The following is a 25,128-nucleotide window of genomic DNA, read 5'->3' as shown; positions in this document are numbered from 1 at the left end:
CGAACAAAGAAGACACAAAACAAGACTTTGAACCCCTGGCTATGATACAATACTTTTTAGGTGTTGTGGTAGAATAAAGGGTTTTGCTCGAACCCTTGCACCCTCAGACACCACGTCAGACACCAGATAAAAGTCCAATAGTGATATTTATTATAACAATAATGTGCACAAAGCACTCTCCACTTCCAAATACTCCAATAACAATACAATAAACCAATAATAATCCTCCACTCTCCAAGACGCTTAGCCACCCTGCCTCCCAACTCAGCTCTTTGCCTGTGAGTTCCCACAGTCCTTTTATATTCCCCGACCCGGAAGTGTTCCCAATCCAACAGTCCACAAGTCCTTATTCCTTCCGGGTCAGGGTAAACAATGCTTTTTCTCACCCCGGAAGCCCGTCGCTCTTCCTATGACGAACTTCTGGGTCATAGGGCACGAAGAACTCTTCGGTCCTCCCTGCAGCTCCCTCTCGTGGCCCCCATGGCATCCAGCAGGGCGGTGCATAAAAACTCCATTGTCCATGATGCCCTGCTGGTCTTCTGGGGACCTCCATGCTGCAAGGAGGGCTCCACCTGGCGGCTTGGGGGTATTGGCCGGGGTACATGGCCGGCCATATCTTACAGTGTGTACGCATATATTAAGAGAAGCACCCACAATGAGAACCAGAGTCGTGTCTGTCTGTCTGCATGAATCAACTCGTCCCCAGGACTGATTTTGTTAAAAATTGGCACACTTCTTCTTCAAAGAAATTTGTCAAGACAGTTCAGAATGATCTGTACAGTATTTTTTAATTTCAAAATCTCCTGTCGAAAAGTACTGGCGAAACTGCAGATTTATCAATCTTAAAACAGAGAAGCATTCTGTGCGACTTCAACTATGAAATAGTTTACCATTTCAATTTTATCTTGAGAGCAGTTACATCAGCTTATATATTTTTTTATATTTTCCTCTTTTCCTCATTTGGTAGCTGCTTGGATGCCCAATGCAAAGGGATCAGATGACCATCAGGTAGGGCATGCACAAGCAACTCACATAGCGGCACCCTTCTTCTTCTGCTTTAGGTAAGTTAGCCATTAAAGTACAACAAAAAAAGTCCGTCTCTTGGAAATGAAAGAAAGATGACATCAATTACATAAGCATATATAAGACTGAATTGACTGAACTAATATTATCTGCCTATTATTATTGTAAAGAACCGACAGCATCAACCTGCAGCTTAATGGTGTTTGAACTAATTAATAACATGGGAAAGGTGCAACTCCCCTAAGTGATGTAGAAATTAATAAATAAAAATAAAGAAGACACCCACCCTTGGGGGGACACCAATACATGTTGGAAATGGAAAGATGAATTTTAACTTAGTTCATTTATTACAAGGTCTTCCTTTGGCAATACCAGTAATTAATCAAATTCGTCAAGGCTCCCTATTTCTTTAAGGTGTTATGTTAAGGTAACTGAAGCACCAAATTATTAGAAACAGAATAATAAAATGTATTGATAAAGACAAGCATTACAGAAATATAACTGCATACAGAACTGGATGCAGACAGAAAAGAAAGACAAACATATAACATAGAGAGGCTGGCTGTTTACTTGCTGAAGACATGGCAAAGGGCTTGAAGGACTTTTGGAATGGATCCCTTGCCGCTTCAGCGAAGTCTAGGAGTCAGCTGACTTCACCTTTTGTGTGACACATGAGGAAAGGCCGTTTACATGTAGGGGCATTCTGTCTACAGTCAATAGTCTTTACGACCCATTTGGTTTCGCTGCACCTATAACTATACAGGGCAAAGCATTTGTTATGCTCAAAGCAATATGAGTGGGATACACCAACCCCAGAAGATACGAAAGCACAGTGGAGAGCATGGACCGCGTCACTGTTAGATCTTGAGCAACTTCAGTTTCACTAACTTCACTTTCATCAGTAAAAAGGAGAGAGCTTTGCATCTTCTCTGATGCTTCTATTACAGCAATTGCAACTGTGGCATACCTTAGAGCTATAGACAGCGTAGGGCAGTGTCACATAAGATTCATTATGGGCAAAGCTAAATTAGCACCACGTCCTGCACATACAGTACCTCGCTTAGAATTCTGTGTTGCTTTCCTAGCAGTTGAGCTTGCAGAATTGATATCTGAGGAGCTGGACATAAAACGGCATGCGGTTAGGTTCTACACTGATAGTAGAGTTGTCCTAGGATACATATATAATACTTCCAGAAGATTTTATATGTATGTTGCCAATAGAGTTACACGCATTAGGAAATCTTCTCACCCAGAGCAGTGGCACTTTGTTGCTACATCACATAACCCAGCAGACCATGGCACGAGACCTATGTCAGTAGCGGCTCTAAAGAAAACTCATTGGCTTTCAGGACCAGTCTTTTTACAGCAGAGTGTTTTGGAAGACGAAGACAATACTGAGTCATTTGAGCTTGAAAATCCAGAATTTGATATTGAAGTTCGACCGGAAGTGACAACTTTAGCAACACAATTTAAAGAGAGGACACTTGGATTAAACTGGTTTGAATGTTTCTCAACCTGGAGATCTCTTGTACGGGGTATTGCAGTTCTTATTCATATTGCACGGCCATTCACCCATTCCTCACGCACTGATGGTTGCATTGGCTGGCACAGATGTGATAGTAAATATACTACAACAAATTTCATCCAAGCGGGAACTATTATTTTTAAATGTGTTCAAAGTAAAATGTTCGAGACTGAAATCAAATATTTGTAAGAAGGAAAAATGACTATTAAGCAAAGTCCGCTTACCAAACTGTGCCCCATAATTAATAAAGATGGGCTAGTAAGGATAGGAGGCCGCATATCTTCTGCTGATTTGTCGACAGATGAAAAACACCCTTTGATTATCCCAGTCAATCACCACATTGCTGTTCTACTAGTTAGACATTATCATGAAAAGGTGGCACATCAAGGACGTCATTTTACAGAAGGTGCATTGCGTTCAGCTGGGCTGTGGATCATTAGGGGTAAAAGATTCATCTCTTGTGTCATCTACAAATGTGTTACGTGCAGAAAGCTGAGAGGGAAATTTGAAGAACAAAGAATGTCAGATCTACCTATAGATAGACTCACGGAGAGATCCACCATTTACTTATGTGGGTGTTGATGTCTTTGGACCATGGAATACGACATCTTGTCGCACTAAAAGGTACAGCATTGATAGTAAATGATAGGCAGTCATTTTCTCATGCTTGTGTATGTGGGCTGTTCATTTAGAACTTATCGAGTCCTTGTCAACCTCAAGCTTTATTAATGCTTTGAGACGATTCTTGTCCATCAGAGGGTCAATCAAACAACTCCGATCAGATAGGGGTACAAATTTCATTGGAACCTGTAAAGAACTTAAAATGCAGGTTAATGACCAAGATGTAAAGAATTATATGTTTGATCAAGGCTGTATTTGGATTTTCAACACACCCCATTCATCTCACATGGGAGGTGCATGGGAAAGAATGATCGGCATTGCTCGAAGAATCTTGGATTCAATGCTCTTAAAGAATACCAGTACTCGCCTCACCCATGAAGTTCTGACTATTATGGCTGAAGTGATGGCCATAATGAATTCCAGACCTCTGGTTTCAGTCTCTAATGATCCTGAGTCACCTGAGATTCTGTCACCTGCAATGCTCTTAACTCAGAAAGTAAATGTGCAAACCCAGCACCTCCTGGAGACTTTGATTTGAAAGACTTATACAAAAATAAATGGAGGCAAGTACAATGTCTTGCTAACACCTTTTGGAAGAGATGGAGGCAGGAATATCTACCTACACTGCAAATGAGAAGAAAATGGCAAGGAGACAAAACAAACGTAAAAAAGGTGATGTTGTTTTGCTTAAGGACAACCAGGTGAAGCGCAATGAGTGGCATGTTGGAATTATTGTAAAAAACATTCTTAGCAGTGACAACAAGGTACGCAAGGTTGAGGTGAAACTCGTCAAGCAGGGAGAGCCCAAGGTTTACCTCAGACCTATTTCTGAAGTCATACTTCTGTATAGTTACTCTTAAAACAAATATATGTAGTGGCATATGATTGTTATCCCAGGCGGGGAGTATTCTGTTTACACTTTATTAAAGGCTCGCCACCTAGTGTTCATTTTAAGTATTAACATTGTCGAGTTGATCAGTTTATCTTTCTTGTAAAGCAGTTTAGTGAAGTTCTGAACACTGTTCATAACATCAGTTCTTCCACGTTAAGCCTTGACAAAGATATGCCTTTTTACAATCAAGAATGAAAGATTTAACACTAAAAACTCACTCTGAACAAGAAACGAGTTTACTGGAGTTATTGTTCGCTATCTGTCTAGCTTTGCACAGATAAGCAATCGCAAGGGCAGAATAGTGCGTGATGATGGCACTAGCCAACAGGGAGGCCACTCATACAGAAAAACAGAAGAGGTTTCTCACATGAAGGTTAATGAGTTATGGAGTGATAGGGAGAATTTGAGAAAGATGACCTTCATAACAACTCAATGGGATAAAAGGTCATGTAGGAATTTACTTTCTTATCCATGATGTGGCCACAGAACAGTTTTTTCAAATCGCTTATTCTAAAGGGTTTCAGTATCCTTTTTTCCCTGTATTTTTGACCACTATTTTTGTCACTCCTTTTGGATTTGATGCTTGTTTTTTTGATTCCCTGGTTGTGACCCTTTTCTGATACTTTGACTATTCTCCTACTCATTTCTCAGATCTAGTCAGTTTGCTGACATAACATGGGCAGTGAAGGTCCTGGCTTGCCTTTATGGTCTGTTATGGAAGCCTCTCACTCCATTTGCCATGTTCAAATATGAAAGTGTGAACAAAGCTTTACACAGATATTTTCTTTGTTTTCCACCCCACCAAAAAAAACTGCATGCAAAACTCACTCCAGTACAATTACACATAAACCAGCAGGTGGGTACAGCACACAGTGCAAGGCAGGTAGGATTAGGTTACTGGGAGCTCAGTGACCTTATGGCCTCAGGGACAAAGCTGTCCCTGAAGCTGGTGAAGTATGTGGTGAGGCTCTGGTTGTGCTTCCCAGCAGACAGAAATGAAAATAGGGAGCAAGCTGAATGGGTGTCATCAGAGATGATGGATTCAGCTCTCCTCTGGTGGAGTAGGTGGTATAAAGCTGTGGAAGTTCAGTCCCAGATATTTTAGATGCTGTATGGACAGACCTTTGGAGGAGTTTGAGATCCTGGTAAGTTAGGTCACCAAACTACACTGCGATGCATCCAGTCAAGACACTGTCAATAGTACAGTGATGCAAGTTCTAAATGGTTTGGCTGCCACCACAAAGCTCTTTAGCCTCTTCAAGAAAAGCAGCCTTTGCCAAGCTTTTTGGACTATGCAGGTGGTGGCTGACTAGGAAGGGTGCCTGGTAATCTGGGCACCCAGGAACCTGAACTGTTGCCTGAACAGAGGAGTTGTTGATGTGAGAAGAGCATGATGGCCTTTGACTTTTCTCAAGTCAACGACAATCTCCTTTGCTCTGTCGACATTCAGGGAGAGGTTGTTGTTATGGCACCCTATGGTCAGGTCTTTTACAGTACATCCCTCCTGTAGACAGCCTCATCATTGTCATCAATTTACCTGAACCACCTCTACTTCTACACCTTAAATGATGACCAGAGTCTGGAGAATTTTGCATCTCCTGACATCCACCTCAGTGTTCTAGGTTTCCCTAATGTGGAACTTTAGATGGTTTACTCTGCAGCCCTCCACAAACTTATTTGCTCTCTTTCCCTCACTCCATGAGTGTCACTTGCTATGGTCTTAAAAGTGTAAACATAATAATCAAGTAAATTCCATAGTGAATGATGGGCCCTCCATAACACAATGTTTGTAGTGGCAAAGAAACAAGTGAAGGACTGTAATAAAAGTCCTGTATTTAGTGTATTACTGGAGCCCCAGATCTTCAGTCAACACAGGGACATGGAGCTATAAAGAAATGAAATTTTGCAGAGGTTTGTTGATTTTGAAAGACTAACTGGATGTCCTTTTCTCTCCGTTAAACACTAAAAGAATATTACAGTGAGTTTGTGTTGGTAAGATAAAATATACAAGGTATTATTTGGGCATATGTAGACTTAAGTTTTTAGCTTAATGCAGTATAGAATTCAAGTCACTACTGTATTTGATCAAAAATACTGTGCAGTTCTGAAAATAGAATTCTGGCAATGACAGATTGAATTATGTTAAAAAAAAAAACATGTAGAGTGATCATGCTATACATAAATCCTCAGCAGACAGAATGCATATTAAATGCCACCTAACCATTAATGATATTCTGCCATCTGCTTAAGCCTTCCGCCCCTTTTTTGCATTTGTTCCCTGCAGGCATATTGGACAGTTCGTCAGCTGCCAAGCTTGAGCCTACAAAGAGCATAAAGAAATCCTCACAGACAAACATATAAATTGGTTCCAGTGACACTTTGGAAGAACTCCTGAGTGTCTTTTGTTTGTCTCCTCATAATAAAGAAAGAAATAAGAGTGCTGTTGTGGTGTTGTTTTATTTTTGACTAAAAACTTAAAAAGATGAAGAGGTTTTCAGAACATGTTTGCAAGTTTAAGGGAAAGGACGTGTAATATTAGCAGAACAATTGTAAAACCTACAAAATGTGTATATTGACCTAAAATATACGAGAGCCACGATCATTTGAGTATATACATGATTTCTAAAATCCAAGATTAATTATTATGAATTATGAAATGGTTTGCATTTTGATTCAGAGATAGCACACCAAAGAAGGAAAAGTAGTTCACTGAATTAATGAACTGGCCTATGAGCCCCTAAGCTAAAAGTAAATATATTCCTGTATGTCAAGATGTAGTCTCACATATTAAAATTATGGTTTGCCTTTAGCATACAGCTTTTTTCCAGGAGAACTACTTAGCAACTAGTTCTGTAAATTTTAAATTAAACTTAAAATAGCTCTTGATTGAAAAGGGGAGGGTTGCTTTGTGACTTTATCTCTTTATTTAGTTATGCTGTGACATAGGAAAATTAGCCTTTGCTATTTGTGCCATATTAGTGCACTTCTGTTAGTTAGCCGAACCAGCTGTTTCTCTGTTTTTTTGTTCTTGGTTGTCATCCACTGTTTGCTATAATGATATGTGTGCCAGCTATGGTGTTGGTACTTTGTACATGCGTTGGCTGAAAATAAATAGTAGTGCTGTCATGAGCTGTAATTGTTTCCTAGGACCACATGAAACATTCTCTTCCCTGAGTTGTACATTAATGTTCTTTTGAGTCTTGTAACTGAACTAGCTAGTTCGGGTTTTGCTGAAGTGTTTGAGTGTCCCTATGCTGGCTGGTAATCATGTGTGCCATTCATGTTGTTACTATTCAACTCCAGAAGATGACATTTCAAGCCCTGGTCAGTCGCTGTCTGTATATTGTTAGCATACTCTTCCCTTATATATGTGGCTTTGCCACGGCTTCTCATGTTTTCCTCCCTGTCACAACAATAACGGTATATCATATAGTTTACTGAGTTTGATGGTTTTTAGTCCAAGAAATACTTTATAAATACTTAATGGAGTGAGCTATCAACAGCAAGGACTAACAGGGTATCCAGACAGCATTGGGTTAAAGTCATTCAGACCTGGGATTTGAGTGGTCAGCACTGCTGATCAGGAAAGCACCTCTAGGTGCTATTTAGATCTGGCTGGCCATATGTCGGTCACAAAGTGTGCTGGTTATTTCAACTAAGGCTCTGTGGGTCTGGTGTGGGCCACTGGTAACCATACTTTAACTGATGGTACAGAGTAACAGAAACCAAACTTGGGGACTTGGCATCCTCACACTGGGTCAAACATATGGCTGTGATTCTCAGCAATCAGTTGGTCGCTGGTTGTATTTATAGGTAGTTCCTGCATGCACATTAGCTTTGGAGAATGCCATTTTCCTCACGGCATAGAAATAGAAGCTGCTTCAGAAGGCTTTTGTGATCAAATGTTTCATGGCTGACCACTGGCAACTATCACAGTGCAAGTGTTCTAAATAGACCAGATCATGATGAAAATTGGTGTAGTCAGCAGGATTTTCACTATACACAGATGGAGTGCAGTGCTGGTTCTATGCAAGAGGTGGAGGGCTGAGTGAGAGAGAGCTCAGCTAACATGACCAGCAAGTGCTAATTCAAACATCAAGGATTTGGGGCTGGCCACTGGCATTTACCATAGTGCAAATGTCCAAACTGAGATGGATCAGGGTGTGATTCCACATGTAACTGTTTGCAGACAACTTTCCATATTTTTTTGTTACTCACTTACTATCTATAGTGTTATTTTGGAGATGTCATCTTGTTGCAAAATTGTAAGATTATTTTTTATGTTCTGTGTTATGTTCTCAAATGTCTGTTTGTTTAAAAGGGCATTGTCATTTTTTGTCTTTGGTTTTAGTGGGCGTTAGAATATGTGAAGGAATTCAGTAGAACACTCTTGGACAAGAACTGGCCATTCAGCCCAACAAAGCTTGCCAGTCCTATCCACTTATTTCTTCCAGAAAAACATAAAGTTGAGTTTTGAAAGTCCCTGAAGCCTTACTGTCTACCACACTACTTTGTAGCTTATTCCAAGTTTGTATCGTTCTTTGTGTAAAGAAAAACTTTCTAATGTTTGTGCAAAATTTACCCTTAACAAGTTTCCAACTGTGTCCCCGTGTTCTTGATGAACTCATTTTAAAATAACAGTCTCAATCCACTGGACTAATTCCCTTCATAATTTTAAACACTTCAGTAAGGTCTCCTCTTAATCTTCTTTTACTTAAACTGTAAAGGCTCAGCTCTTTTAATCTTTCCTCCTAACTCATCCCCTGTAGCCCTGGACTCAGCCTAGTTGCTCTTCTCTGGACCTTTTCTGGTGCTGCTATGTCTTTTTTGTAGCCTGGAGACCAAAACTTTACACAGTACACCAAACGAGGCCTCACCAGTGTGTTATAAAGCTTGAGCAGAACCTCCTTGGACTTGTACTCCACAGATCGTGCTATATAACCTGACATTCTGTTAGCCTTCTTAATGGCTTCTGAACACTGTCGGGAAGTCAATAGCTTAGAATCCACTATGACTCCTGAATCCCTCTCATAAGGTGTACTCTCAATTTTCAGACCGCCCATTGTTTATTCAAAGTGTTACCATCTGGTATCTATGATGCTACTTGGTTGCTGAGCACATTGATACATGTGCTATGTGACCCATGATACATTGCAGCCACCATATTATGAAAGATAGGCACAGAGAATAGAAACATCTCTATGTATATAAAATCCTGTCTGCCCGCATTTTACAAGAGGACTACTTAACGGATTTAAATGGTTTTTTTTTTCAAAAATTTACTTGAACATTCTGGTTGATTTTGCGACTTCTCTCAGCATGCTAAGTATCATAGTTTGCTTGCGGTAGCGATTTACTCTGTGAATTTGATCCTGTTGTTTTGTTAGGCACAGGAAGTCACAGAGCATAGCAGCAGGACACACAAAAACAACAACATTTATTTATATAGCACATTTTCATACAAAAAAATGTAGCTCAAAGTGCTTTGCAAAATGAAGAATAGAAAAATAGAAGACACAATAAAAAATAAAAATAAGTCAACATTAATTAACATAGAATAAGTAAGGTTCGATGGCCAGGGTGGACAGAAAAAAAAATAAAATCTGTAGGGATTCCAGGCCAAGAGACCGCCCGGTCCCCTCTGGGCAACACCTACAAGTAAAAGCATATATAAGCATAAAATGCTTTGATGCAGCTTACTATGCATCACAGTGGGCTCAGTCCACTCTCACCAAAATGGTAGGATGCCAGCACTATGTATACCATCTGCAGTACACCAAGTTCCATTGAGATCACATGGCTGTCAGCACCCCTTGCCATTCCCCAAAATCTTCAAAAGGTTTTGAATTGGGAATGCTATGACACGGACCAAGGGCTGTGGAACAGCAAGGAGGGCACACACCAAAGGTGCAGTTATTTTATTGTGACAAAGAAAAAAATAAAAACTTTGAAATTTTAAAACAGTATATATGTTTTATATACTGCTCATCCCTTGGCGGTGCCTGCAGATCCCAACAGGGCTGCACCAAACTCGTGGAGGCATCCTTGCTAGGCAAGTACCCCAGCTGCACGCTACACTATATATATATATACACACACTATATTTCCTTTTTTTTAAGACAAAAGCATGAGATAGACAGCCTGAAGATTAATGATTCCCCCGTTTAATGGTGGAGTACTTTGATAACCGGAAGAGTAGGGATTCTCCCTGTTTAATGATGGAATAAATTAATTTATAGAAAGGAGTGTATAATAGGGTGCCAAAATAACAATGTCTGCTGTGATCAAAATGGTTTAAAGAAATATCACTCCTGAATATGGGCTCTGTCCTCCTCTTTTGCTGGCCCATTAAAAACATGTAGTTTTCCAATAGCCTTCTAGATTTTATATTTGTTTCCCAGAAGAGGTGAGGCTTCTGGAGTCAGAGTAGAAGCAATGTCATTTGTCTTCAGGTTGAAAAGGAGATGATGTTAGCAACAGCACCCCCTGTTGACTAGGGGTGGAATTTCCTACATGGCGCACATGTCCTTCTGTATCTACTATACAGTGTAATAAAACACTATGGTCTTTGAGTCCAGTCCCTCAGCTAAATCTGATATGTCAGTTTGGCTTTGGTGATGCAAAGAAAGAGGAAAGTGCGAGTGTGAGACACACAAGGAGGAGTAAAGGTGTTTAAGGAGCACTGAGAAAGTTTACTTGAAAGAGCGCAATTATTAAACAAGATAGAAAGTCAGAAAGGCGCCTTGAAAATAATGACAGAGCCTGAGGAGCAGGCTTTATGAGAACATGCATGAGAGTGACTGCCGGTTAAGAGAAGTTCACACACGTGAATACAGAGGAACGGCAATGAAGGTACAGATAAAGCAAGAGATAGCAAATATTTGTAATTATTCTATTACCTGTTTGTCTTTTATATATATATATATATATATATATATATATATATATATATATATATATATATATATATATAGTCAGTCAGTCATCGCCCAACCCACTATGTCCTAACACAGGGTCACGGGGGTCTGCTGGAGCCAATCCTAGCCAGCACAGGGCGCAAGGCAGGAACAAACCCCGGGCAGGTCGGCCTGTATATTTATAACAAGATGTCCACAAAAGGATAAGATGAATCACGTATCTTTTATTCCTGAACTTTCTCATCAGAGAAAATGATTAGACTTACAAGGCAATATATAGCAAATGAAGAAAGGGGTGGGGTAGGTGGGTGTAGGTGGGGGGTTAGTAAGGTAAGGATCAGATGGTGTAGTTCCTAAAGTCTTTTTATGATTTGGATGTTCTTCCTTTTAAGTCTGCATATGCCAGGTTCATGTCCAAGTGTCTATTAATGGCATTTTCATTTGAGAGAGATGATTCAGACAGCTTTTGGACACAGCTATAAATGAAATGTTTTTGACAGAAACTGATAACTTTTATGGCAGCATGGTGGTGCAGTGGTAGCGCTGCTGCCTTGCAGTAAGGAAACCTGGGTTTGCTTCCCGGGTCCTCCCTGCGTGGAGTTTGCATGTTCTCCCCGTATTTGCGGGGGTTTCCTCCGGATGCTCCAGTTTCCTCCCACAGTCCAAAGACATGCAGGTTAGGTGCATTGCCGATCCTAAAATTGTCCGCAGTGTGTGCTTGGTGTGTGGGTATGTGTGTGTGCGCCATGTGGTGGGTTGGCACTCTTCCTGCTGTTTGTTCCTACCTTGCGCCCTGTGCTGGCTAGGATTGGCTCCAGCAGATCCCCATGACCCTGTGTTAGGATATAGCGGGTTGGAAAATGACTGACTAACTGACTGACTAAATGACTGATACCTTTTATTATCAAGGTACCATTAAACTGATATAAGTATGCTAGTGTTTCTAATGGCAATTACTGCTTGAAATTATTAATTTATTATTCACATATGACTGCAAAGGCCCATTTTCAGCATCCATTGCTTCAGTTTATCTTTAATTGGTTATTTTAATCTTGAATAGGTTATTAGAGGAACCTTTGTGATTGCTTTAGCACTGCTGACACCTGTTATTCTGTTCACTTGGGTCGCAAGGCACTGGCATTCCTGACTCTGGTGTGAAGCCATTTTCTCCAAGATCATGCACACACATGTGACTGAAGGCCTAGTTACCCTCATGCGCAAGTCGGTTCACACACGTTTGTCATGTGCTGCCATACACCTCATGTTGACCTCACACCTGTTGCTTCTCATTGAAGACAGCGCTCCAGAACAAGGGGCCGATATGAAGCTGATGAAAGTCATGCATGCATCGTACACTTGTATGCATCCAAACTAGATGCATATATTGGTGTTGATCTCCATTCGCTACTCTCTGTTAGACACTGCCCCCTCTACGATAAGTAAATGCTACTCCTTTTGGAGTGGAAAAGAAAGAAACTTCAAATCGCTGGACAAGGGTAACTATAAATGTCGTCACTAAGGTGCATCATCACAACTCTGCTCAGTTTTAGAGGACAGAAGCCACCCAAAATGTTCTGTGACTTATCACGGCAAGACATCCTTTGTGGACCCCTGTTCCCGACTTAGCCATGTTCATCACTAAACACTTGGTGGGTGCATAGACTAACAGAAGATCTCCTGACAAACACCCAGGAGGCTTTAATAACGACAGTATCGTATGTGGCAGTGTCATCTCAAGAAGCATCCCTCAGTTCCCAAGGTCACATTGTTACTCACCGGCCCGTTGCTGGGAAAGTTGCTCTTTTTTACAAAATATTGTTCATATGATGCTGAAGAATATTTACTAGCTAAATAAAAACTGACGCATGTCATGTGATGGACTAGCATCTCAACCAAGCCTGGGGGTCCACCAGACATTTGATTTTGTACATCAGGAGGTTTTATTTTTTCAGATTTTTATTTTAATTTTTTTGCATACTGCAGCTTTTGTTTTTCTCTCCACTTTTGGGGTTGGTGGCAAGACTGGCACTCCAGTCACCCTGTATAAACTCACACTGTTCCGGTGTGGCACTGAGGTAACTCCTGTTGCATGGCTGCACTCAGGTCTTTATCTGGGTGGTTGTTTGTGTTTACCAAATACCATGTTTACCATCTTTCATATAGCCCACATTAGTTCTTTTATTATCTCTTATAATACGTCTGTGTTGATTTGTGATCTATGAGCCGCACTACTGTAAAGGGCACTATAAACAATTTTATTTAATTGATTTCAGTGCTTGCCTTAGAGTCATAAAGCTGAGATAAGGTGTCGTAATGTCTAGATCCAGCTCCAGTCCCAAATTAGGCTTACATTGTGAAGGCCTTGTCAAGCTAGCGGTGCAACACTAATTCTGTTTAATTAGAGAAATAGATCTGCAGAATCATCATTGAAACATGAAAAGCAGCCTTGTTGCATTCCCCATGTTTGGCAAATGCCAGTAACATCAAGGGGCTAATGCTTTTCACGCACTTAAGGGAGCCCATTAACGCTGCTTTGTTAATGGCTTGCACTTTAACACCTTAAAGTGTTGTGCTTCCTCGAGTTTAATATGCTAATATGCTAACAACCAAAAAAAAAAAAATCAAATTTTTTCCTATTAATATTCAACTTGGAATTTTCTTTTCATTCTATACTGGTGAGTTTTTTACATTCCTAATAGCAGGTCTTCAGTCCATGTGTGCTTTTCATCTCTGGTTCTATGGACTGATGTCTGCTTGACATTCATTTTGGACAGCCACTTCCATTTAAGCAAGTAACAATACTGAATAAAAGAAAAAGCCATACACCTTATGTGTACTGCCAAATGGTGCCAGAAGGCAGTTTGGCAAGGGATTGGGACCGGAAGATGAAATGTAGTTGACAAAGAAAGTAACCTGGGAGACAAGTACAATGTTATGATGGGGTTTCGTATTTTGTTTCTTTAAGTAAATGTGCAGTGTTCCTATTTTTTTCTGCCCCATCTGTTGTTTTGAGTATAAGGATTTGGTTTACTCCATCAGTTTCTGCTCTTGAATATTCTGTGGCATTTTTGTTTTTTTATTTTATTATTTCATTGCAGTTTTTGTGTTTGCCTTTGGCTACAGACATCGGTGTATGTTTCCTTGTTATGACCCGAATATACATGTTGTTTAGGTGAGAGGGTAAAAAAATGGCCATTCAGGGCACGTCTCAAACAACACCAGTGATTCTTTTGGATTTTCAAACATTTTCTATGTTCTTTGGTTAACAACATTTCTGGCTTGTTTCTTTTTGGTTCTCCTTTTACGGTTTAGTCACACAAATTTGTGAATTCCCAACATCGATGCTTTGCTGTTTGTCCTGACTATATTTCTTCTTCTGATCCCTTTTCGTCTCTTAGGCATTTATTTTAAACTTTGCACAATGTAGACAAATACAGATCAAACTCGATAAAACAGAGCAAACAGACCAAACTCGATAAAACAGAGCAAATACTCCATCCACCCTAACCCGAACCCAAAAAATGGTACATTTTTTATGTTCCTTACCCTTTGTGGTTTGTATTGATGGTCAAGAAAAATTTTCAGTTGTATATTTTCACAGAAAGTGAAAAAAAATTCTAATAGAATGGGAGTCAATGGTGACCAACGTTCGATAAATGTAGAAAGTATCAAAAATGTCTATAAAACACACATTACTTATATTGCATTACTCACGTATCAAGCCATCCAGTCGTATGCTCACAATGCACAAAAGGCATGCATTTTTTGGTAAAATATTGTTAAATAAATAACTCCTGAAAATGAAAGTACTCCACAAACAGGAAGCCCCTTCACATGAGGCCACTCTTCTGAATTGAAGAGCCACACCTCCCCCCCCTTATTCTTTGGTGAACAGTCCTGTCTTCTGCATTATATGCATTTGCGTTGCTGTTATTTTAGGTGTGTTCATATATAATGTACAAAATACCTATTGCAAAAAGTCCATGTCTGTCAGCCTATCTGTCTGTATATTTGTATGAAATAACTTGGCCCCTGTGGACCAATTTTGTTGAGATATGGCACACTTATTCATTAAAGAAATTTGTCAAAACAGCTTGATTTTTGTTGAGATATGTTGAATAGATTGTGCTCTACGAAGGTTAAAAAAATGTCAAATTTTCCCATTAAAAGAACTAATGAATTTGCAAACTCGTCCATTTTAAAATGGACAAAGGTTCTGTGTGACTTTAGCTACGAATTAGTTTACAGTTTCAAGTTTACCTTGAGAGTGGTTGCTTGAACTTGTATATTTTGTATATTTCCTACATTTGATCGTCTGAACCAGGGCTATCTTAACAGCATCACAAGCCCCTGTACAAAGTAGTGCGCCGGGACTCATGTTTTGATAGCAGACATACATAAGTATCAGAAACATTGTGAGCCCCCATGCTCCTGGGGACCCCAGCCAGTTCCTAGTGTGCCCAAACATTAAGACAGCCCTGCATCTGAAAGTCATTCAGATGCCCAAACAAGTCAGTCAAATGCTGGACAAAGTGAAAACTGGCAAATAGCTCACACAGCAGCACCCTCTCCTGGAGCTTTAGGCAAGTTAACTGATAGAGAACAAAAAAGTCATTTCTCTGGAAAGAAATGAAATGGAAAGGCAATTATGTAATCACATATGAAAATGAATTGTGAAAAAAATATAATCTGCAGATTTATTACTGTAAAGAACCTGCTGCTAAATGGTGTTTAAAATAATTAATAACACGGGAACGGCACAGCAGCCCTAACTGATATAAACAAGTTTAAAATGGACAGTGGTGTCAGGAAGCGGGAGGCCGCAGGGGATTTAGCCCTGATCTCTGGTGCCCATTCCTGATCTTATAGTCCAAGATATACACGAACAATTGCAGCAAGCCCTGATTTTCTTTTTGACCATTGTGTACCATTTGTATTCCAGTTATGGAATAAATCAGTTCCTTTGCAAGTTTTTACTTATTTATTTAATTTAACAAATTGCTGTGTTTTAACTAATATTAATAGATACGGAAATTATTTCAGCTGCTTTTCTCCTTTCACATGGTAATAATGATACTGATTCTATTCTAGTATTGGTCATTTTGTATTAAAACACAGTTTTTAATTACTAATTAATGAAATCTACTACAGTGCATCCGGAAAGTATTCACAGTGCATCACTTTTTCCACATTTTGTTATGTTACAGCCTTATTCCAAAATGGATTAAATTCATTTTTTTCCTCAGAATTCTACACACAACACCCCACAATGACAACATGAAAAAAGTTTACTTGAGGTTTTTGCTAATTTATTAAAAATAAAAAAACTGAGAAATCACATGTACATAAGTATTCACAGCCTTTGCTCAATACTTTGCCGATGCACCTTTGGCAGCAATTACAGCGACAAGACTTTTTGAATATGATGCCACAAGCTTGGCCCACCTATCCTTGGCCAGTTTCGCCCATTCCTCTTTGCAGCACTTCTCAAGCTCCATCAGGTTAGATGGGAAGCGTCGGTGCACAGCCATTTTAAGATCTCTCCAAAGATGTTCAATCGGATTCAAGTCTGGGCTCTGGCTGGGCCACTCAAGGACATTCACAGAGCTGTCCTGAAGCCACTCCTTTGATATCTTGGCTGTGTGCTTAGGGTCATCCTGCTGAAAGATGAACCGTCGCCCCAGTCTGAGGTCAAGAGCGCTCTGGAGCAGGTTTTCATCCAGGATGTCTCTGTACATTGCTGCAATCATCTTTCCCTTAATCCTGACTAGTCTCCCAGTTCTTGCCGCTGAAAAACATCCCCACAGCATGATGCTGCCACCACCATGCTTCACTGTAGGGATGGTATTGGCCTGGTGATGAGCGGTACCTGGTTTCCTCCAAACATGACGCCTGGCATTCACACCAAAGAGTTCAACCTTTGTCTCATCAGACCAGAGAATTTTGTTTCTCATGGTCTGAGAGTCCTTCAGGTGCCTTTTGGCAAACTCCAGGCGGGCTGCCATGTGCCTTTTACTAAGGAGTGGCTTCCGTCTGGCCACTCTACCATACAGGCCTGATTGGTGGATTGCTGCAGAGATGGTTGTACTTCTGGAAGGTTCTCCTCTCTCCACAGAGGACCTCTGGAGCTCTGACAGAGTGACCATCGGGTTCTTGGTCACCTCCCTGACTAAGGCCCTTCTCCCCCGATCGCTCAGTTTAGATTGCTGGCCAGCTCTAGGAAGAGTCCTGGTGGTTTCAAATTTCTCCCCTTGATCCTTCCAACGTGAGGCCATCCCGCCCATTCACAATGTAAAATGTAGGTTTGATATTTAGATGGATGAATAAATGTTTAAACAGTGCTTGTGTGGGCAGCGTGGTGGCGCAGTGGTTAACAATGTTTCCTCATGGTTTTGTGTACCTGCAGGGGTTTTTAGATATGTTAGCACATAATATGAAAAGTGCATACTGCAGTAGCCATCTCTTTCTGTCTGAATATCTTATCTCCCAATGGACCAATTCTGTTGAAACATGGCACATGTATTCTTCAAGAAAATGTGTCAGGACAGTCCCACTTTCATTGAGATATCTTCAATACAGAGCGCTGTACACATTTTTGAAAATTTCTTAATCTCCCATTGAAAAGTATTGATGAATTTGTGAACTTCCCTAAGTTAAAACAGAGAATCATTCTGTGCAACTTATCTGCAGATTAGTTTACTGTTTAAATTTACCTTGAGGGTAGTTACTTGACCTTGTATGTTTTATGTACCGTATATAGTAGTCTTTGAGCCTTCTACCAAGTCAGCGTTGCACTTATAGCCCTGGACGAGGGCAAGCGTGTTTTTATGATTTTGCATGTTCACAGCCTGTGGTTAATTCTGCATGTGGAGGCCTCTAGTTCTTAGTTAATACTGACCAGCTATTCTCGAATTGTAACTAGTGTCAACCACCCAGGCTGACACCGCCAGCTGAACCTGACACAGTCAAGCGTGGGACACAAGTTCAAGGCACACACATTGTTTTTTTTTCTTTTTTCCACGTGGGAAACACCTTCCCCATTTGCCACGCTTACAACACAGTCCCAGCAGAAGCACAGCACAAACACAATAGTCTTCCCTCTCTTTTCCTTCTCTTCCACTCCTCGGGTCAAGTTTAGTCTTTGTCCTCCTGACTCTGGCTCCCCGAGTAGTGGCTGCTGGCTATATAATATATATAATATTATTAATATAATATATCCAGCGCAGGCCCTGTCAGTGTTCTCGGAGATTAGGGAGGAGGTTTGCCATCCTTGCCTCTACCCCTTTAGTGGTGGGATTCCAGCACACACCCTCCCTCCTCTTACCTGCTTTGTGGAGGGCTTCCTGGCCCTTTCGGAATAATGAAATCGGGGTGAGACTACAGGCGCTCCTCCAGCCATTGTGTCTCACCAAGCAGTGGGCCCATGTCAAAATCACTCAAGCTCATCCTGCCATTGTTCCAGGGATTGATGTGCTTAGGCCAGCAATGCAGATCCAATATTTCACCATCTAAGAGGTAGGCATACGGAATAGATGTAAAACACTCCCTGGGTAAATCATCCCTGGGGCCGGGGTCTACCTCTTTGTGGACCCCGTCTCCCGGAGTTTCCACCTTCTGGGTTGCCTATCTCTGCAGCACACCGATCTGGGCTTCATTTGCAACAGTGGGTGTGTCAGTGCCCACTGCTTTGGGAGCCCTCCTGGATTTCCTCTTCCCCATCAGGCTGGAGTGGTGTCTCGGTGAGCCTTTTTGTTCTTTTTTAAGCACGGCTTCAGTTCACTGTATGGCCTCGTGTGTGCGCCTTGCGCTGCTGTTTCGGGTTGCCACAAGACTTACAATGCAGGTCCCTGCATTGCAGACGGCTAAGTATCCTGCCAACAACGCCGCTTATGGAGCACCCAGGCTGGCACCGCAAGCTGAACCCTACACAGACAACCATGGGACACAAGTTCAAGGCACACACATTGGTTTTTATTTTCTTTTGTCCACGTGGGAAACACTTTTTCCCATTCCCCATGCTTACAACACAGTCCCAGCACAAGCACAGCACGGACACAATAGTCTTCTCTCTCTTTTCCTTCTCTTCAACTCCTCGGGTCAAGCACTGGCTGCAGGATCCTTTTATAAGGCACCTGGAAGTGCACTAGATATATAATGTACTATCCAATTATGAACTATTCTCAGATTATAAGAAAAGTTTTCCTTCTGACTGATGACAGATTTTTTAAATACCAAAAGATCTGCTTCCATTTTCATTTTCATGTATTTACTGATGATGCTGATTTGTATTTTTCAGTAAAACTGAATGGCATTTATAATATCTTGGAATCAATTGTTTCATAAGTCTCAGACACTGGATGAATGAAAATTATTTGTCCATATAAAACAGAAACTCTTAAGATAATTCAGCTTTATCCAAATGTACACTTTCTGACCTTGACTTGTCTGAAACTACTGGAAATGTATCGCTAAAACCGAACTAGCCTTCCCTTCTTATATTTCCTAATTGTGAAAGATCTGTTTTCTCCAGTTTAGAAATATAGCAAAATAGAGACTGTTAGATATAAAAGGGCTAGATGACTGTTTTGCCTTAAGCGTATGTTACAGTTATAAGCTTCCTAGGAAATCATATGCCGGGTACTGCATTCTTAGACCTGAATGAATAATTTTATTTTATTGTGCTTTTTTTGTTAGCGAACTAGAGACATTGCTTTAAATATTGATGGGAAAGAGTTCATGATGAAAAGTAATCCAGTTATCTTAAATTACTGGCATACTGTGTTATTATACTTCAACAGTAAACCCTACATTTCAATTAGAAACACAGGTAACACGTTACATTAAATATCCCTAATTAGAATGTATTTAGACTCTTTAAGTAATTGCTTTCAAATTACATGCTTTATATACATTGATACTCATCTCTGTGACCATGAACAGAGGTGATTATATATAATAGTGCAGGAATTTACATAATTTTCTATAGACTAAAAATAGGAAGTGTATGCATTTACAAATGCTATTAACTGTTTTACTCAGAATGTTCTTAAACTGGTGTAAATGATGTGGAATTACAGAGTAAATGAATTGTAATTATGGACTTGTATTGTACAGGTTTAACAATTCATGGTTAAAAGGTTAAGGTTATTTCTAAACTGAAAAAAATATATATAAAGAAGGTTAAACACACAATGTTTCAATGCTTTTACAATATGTCAGGTGTGATGAAGACTACACAACACTTGATGAAGGTTGTACAGCTGAAACATTATGTCCCTACCCTTCTTTTTAGTCATTATCATAGTAAAATGCAACTCACACCTCCATCCATCCATACACCCTTCCATGGTATAAAAAACTCATTCTTTAGTTTTAAGAATGCAAATCCTGTCCTGGTAGCTCTGGGTGCAAACAGGCCAACTAGTCATGGACTTGGTGCCTTTCTACTGCAGGACACACTCATGCACACAGGCATATTAATAAGTGTATTTGTAGTGCAAATAAAAGGTATTCACCCCCTTAAAATGGGGTCTCCTGGCTGGATTCCAGACCCTTTTTCTAATGTATTTGTCCATCTCTCTCTCTCTGTCTCTCTTTTTCTATATATATTGTGAAAGCCGACCCGGGCACAGACAGACGGACAGCATATTTCACCCAACACACGTTTATTTACACTATATACAAAGTCTTTTTCGTGCACTCACAAAAGCCCAGTGCCTCCAGCACCGATTCCCCCAAGTCCAGGCCACACAGTTCCTTTGCCTTTCTCCTGGCCGCCTCCAGGTGTGTCCTGGTGTGGCGGAAGTGCTGGGCTCCAGGGTTCCTCAGGCACCTGGGCGCCGCCTGGCCCCCAGCATAACCAGGACGGACGCCCCCTCGCGGTCTGGAGGAGGCACAAGCCCTCCTCTGGACCACAATATATATATACATATATATATATTATGGCAAGTGCCTGGGGGTGGTACCTAGCCGGGACGCCCAAGAGGACCGGACGAGGGCTTACGCCTCCTCCAGACCATGATGGGGTGGCCGCCCTGGTTGCTTTGGGGACCACAGGTTGGGAGCTTGGAAGCTTAACCCTGTAGGGGCCTGTGGTCACCGCCAGGGGGCGCTGCAATACCTACAGAGCCCTGGACCTCAGCACTTCTGCCACACCCGGAAGTGCTGGGGGGAAGAGGATTGGGGATACCCGGAGTGCTTCTGTGTGCGCATCCGGCACTTCCGCCACACTGGGGAGTGCTGGTGAAAGATTGCCAGGAAGCACCTGGAGTACATCCGGGTAACTATAAAAGGGGCTGCCTCCCTTCATTTAAGGCTGGAGACGGATGAGGAGAGGACTAAACTTGGAGAAGAGATTGGAGGCGGTCTGAAGGAGAAAAGGCAGAGTGTGAAAGGCCTGGACTTTGGGGTAAAGTGGGTTGTTTGGCACTTTATGGACTTTGTAAATATAACTGTAAATAAACGTGTGGTGGTGAATTTAACATGTCTGCCTGTCTGTGTCCGGGGCTCATTCCACTATATCAGGGGTCTGCAACCTTTAAGACATAAAGAGCCACTTGGACCCGTTTTCGAAAAGAAAAAAAAACTTGGAGCCGCAAAACCATTATAAAACAAATCTAACACTGCATATATTGTTTCTTACCTTAATGCTATATACAGGATCATGCAGTTAGCTGTCAATCTGAAGAAAAAAAGGACTTTTTCACTTAACAATGTAAAATATATTTTTGCACATTAATAGCTAATTAAAATATTTAATTTACCTGGTTAATGGGATTTTTGCTCCTGAACCTCAGTGCACAGTGTCTGCACATCAGGGCTGTAAGACGTCACCTTCATTTTCACACAGGCTTGCAAGATGTCATCTGTGAGGCCTGATCGATGTTTGTTTTTAATATAGTTCATGTTGGAGAAGACCTGCTCACATACATATGTGGAGCCGAAGATCGACAGCACTCCAAATGCATACTTTTTCATGTTTATATAAGTGTTGGGGATGGCATTCCATGTTTCGAATACAAGTTTGTCCTGTTTGGGAAGGTTTTCAATATCAGTCCATTTATGATTCTGAGCCAGAATGGCCTTCTGACGGGCAACATCCTCAAGAGTAGCGGTCAAGCATTTGAACTTGGACACCCATAGATCTTTGTCGGCTATATCGGCCAATTCCATCTCAAGATCAGGTTGACTTACACCTGTAAATGCAGTCATATTCAATAGGGATGGATCGATCTCCAGGGGAGTGACAGGGAAGGATAATGTGGTTTTTTCCTCTCTGAACTCACAGAATCGTTTCCCAAATGAACTTTGCATTGCGGTGATTGCAGACTTGAAATATTCCAAATTGATTGTATCATGACTTTGTTTGAACTCTCTCAAAGAGGGAAAGTGAGACAGTGTGCCTCTCTGTAAATCTTTGACAAACACTGTCAACTTGCGCTCGAATGCCAAAACCTCCTCCAGCATATGCAGGGCTGTGCCTCCTTTCCCCTGAAGGGTTGTATTTAGCGTGTTTAGATGTGCTGTCATGTCTACCATAAAATGTAATTTTTCCAGCCACTCTGGCTGTTCCAGCTCAGCAAAGGTGAGCTCTTTGCTGTCCAGGAAGGTTTTTACTTCTTCCAAACATGTGACAAAGCGTTTTAGCACCTCGCCTCTGGACAGCCACCGGACCTTGTTGTGGAGCAGGAGGTCAGAATATTTGCTTTCAACCTCATCCAATAACAAACGGAACTGGCGGTGGTTTAAACCCTTTGCCATTATCTTATTTACAATCTGAATGACCACATCCATCACTTTTGTGCATTCCGGCGGAAATGTTTGAGCACACAATGCCTCTTGGTGCAGGATGCAATGAAATGACAGCAGCCTTCTACCCAACGCCTTCTGCAGTAGAGCCACAAAGCCCTTCTGTGCTCCTCTCATGCTCGGTGCCCCATCAGTAGCTACTGAGACCAGGTGGTTAGTGTTTATTTTTTTAGCAGTTAAAAGTCCAGGACAGCCTTACAGATATCCTCACCCCTTGTTTGGTCTTTTAGTGGTATCAGCTCAATCAGTTCTTCCTGTGGCCCAAAAGAGTTCACATATCGGCAGAACAGCGCTATTTGTTCAATATCACCAATATCTTTGGACTCATCACAGGCAATGGAGTATGCCATAACTGAATTAATGTCTTGAATTTGCTGTTTGCTAATGTTTTCTGCCATTTTAGGGTTCTGTCTTTGACAGTCTTCGCAGAGAGTGGCATGTTTTTGATTTTCTGCACAATTTCATTTTTGTTTTTGACGTCCATGTATAGATGTTCCGAAATATTAATGAATGCTTCTTTTATATACTCTCCATCGGTGAAGGGCTTCCCGTGCTTGACTATTTCCTGAGCGGCCACAAAACTAGCATATGTTGTGGTATTTGCAGACTTCACCCACTTCTTGAAATTATTTTTGCTCATATTAACCTTCCTGATAAGTTCTGCAACAGCTTTTCGTCTCTCATCTCCATCTGGATATTTTTCAGCAAAGGCTGTGTGTTTATTCTGGAAATGTCTTGCAACATTGGACTTTTTGTGGTTTGCTAATTTCTCACCACATATTAAGCATACTGGTAAACCAGTCTCGTCAGTAGAGAATGCAAATGATTCTGTCCACGTATCATTAAACACTCTGTTTTCTTCAGAAATTTTTCTCTTCTTGCCTTTATCCATGGATGGCCTACCAGGGGGTTGAAAACAGCAACGTAAGTAGAAATCACAGGGCCCCATACCAAAATTTGCTATGCCCACTTCCCCTTCCTTTACCTGCAACCTGTGTGAAAATTGTTCGCGTTTCTGCCGCAATACCACTGTACCACTAAAAATCACAGATCACCACCATTACTGGGCCAATAAGCCCCCCATATAATGTGCCAGTAGCCACAGGCCCCTATAATATGCCAGTAGCCAATAGGAGCCCCACAATATGCTAGTAGCCATAGCTCCCCCCTACATTGTGCTAGGAGTCATAGCCCCCCCTATAATGTGCCAGAGTCCAATAGCCCCCCTATAATGTGCCAGAGTCTAGGCCCCCCATATAATGTGCCAGAGTCCAGGCCCCATATAATTAGCCATTGGTGTTAAAGAAAAGAAAAGAGGAAAAAAAAAGTGTGACTTACCTCCTGAGAGCGAATCACGCGCCTTCCTTCAGCCCGGTCCTCCTCTTTACGGCAGGCTCGGCAGCGCAGCGGCAGTCTCGCGCCGCCTGCACCGGTCCGGCGGCCTCTCTGATAGGCTGCCGCCAGCGGCAGCACACACGTCATCCTCCGCGGCGAGCAGCCTGACAGGTAAGGCGGCGCCTCCCATTCTTCAGGAGCGTGCCGCAGCCACTGAAAGACTCCGGCCCGCGTGACACACTACTGGAGCCACGGCAGAGCCGCAGCAAAGGTGAAAAAGAGCCGTATGCGGCTCTGGAGCTGCGGGTTGCCGACCCCCGCACTATATATATATATATTAGGGACAGCGGCCTGGACACAGACAGATGAACAGTGACGGTTCACCTAACATTTATTATACATTATTATTATTTACAAAGTGACACACAACCTCCAAAACTCCCCCAAACTCCAGGCCTCAACAATGCCTTTTCTTTCTTCATGCCGCCTCCTTTCCTCTCCTCCCGAGCTTCGTCTTTCTCCGTCTTCCGACTCAAGCCATCAAATGGAGGAGGGCAGCCCCTTTAATACACACCCAAACGTGCTCCAGGTGCCTCCTGATTAGCTTCTGCAGGCACTCCCAAGTGTTGCGGAAGTACCGGCTGCGCACCCAGAAGCACTCCGGGTGTCCCTGGTCTTCTTCCCCCCAGCACTTCCGGATGTGGCTGAAGTGCTGAGGTCCAGGGCTCCTCAGACATTGGGGCACCCCCTGGCCCCCAAAGCCACCAGGGCGGTCGCACCCTCATGGTATATATATATATATATATATATATACAGTATAGGAGGGGGACCCTAATAAGGGGATTTTTAATAAGGGGATTTTTTTTTAAATCATATATTTCTCAGAACAAAATGTAATCACCCTCAAAATGCTCTCCCTGAGATGCAATACACCCGTCCCACCACTTTTTCCATTTCTATCTAACACATATAGGTGTGAAGGATGCTCTAACCTTCATGCACAACAG

The 25,128-nt window shown here is 41.6% G+C and overlaps 1 protein-coding gene across 7 annotated transcripts in view; it reads left to right on the top strand.

The window, feature by feature from the left end:
• Positions 1–25,128, top strand: part of LOC120514561 (catenin alpha-3-like) — a 2,459,329-nt gene that overhangs the window by 688,659 nt on the left and 1,745,542 nt on the right. Inside the window, exons 8-9 of one of the 7 annotated variants that reach the window (XM_039735045.1) lie at positions 968–1,061; positions 6,346–6,404. The exons of 5 other annotated variants lie outside the window; for them this stretch is intronic. In XM_039735045.1, the coding sequence (XP_039590979.1) occupies positions 968–1,012 (45 nt within the window). In that variant the 3' untranslated portion in view covers positions 1,013–1,061; positions 6,346–6,404. Of the gene's footprint in view, positions 1–967; positions 1,062–6,345; positions 6,431–25,128 lie in introns of those variants that run through there. One more of the 7 variants, XM_039735036.1, reaches the window with a different exon arrangement.

Source organism: Polypterus senegalus, chromosome 1, assembly GCF_016835505.1.
Source record: "Polypterus senegalus isolate Bchr_013 chromosome 1, ASM1683550v1, whole genome shotgun sequence".
Classification (NCBI taxonomy): domain Eukaryota; kingdom Metazoa; phylum Chordata; class Cladistia; order Polypteriformes; family Polypteridae; genus Polypterus; species Polypterus senegalus.
This window is presented reverse-complemented; position numbering and strand designations above follow the sequence as displayed.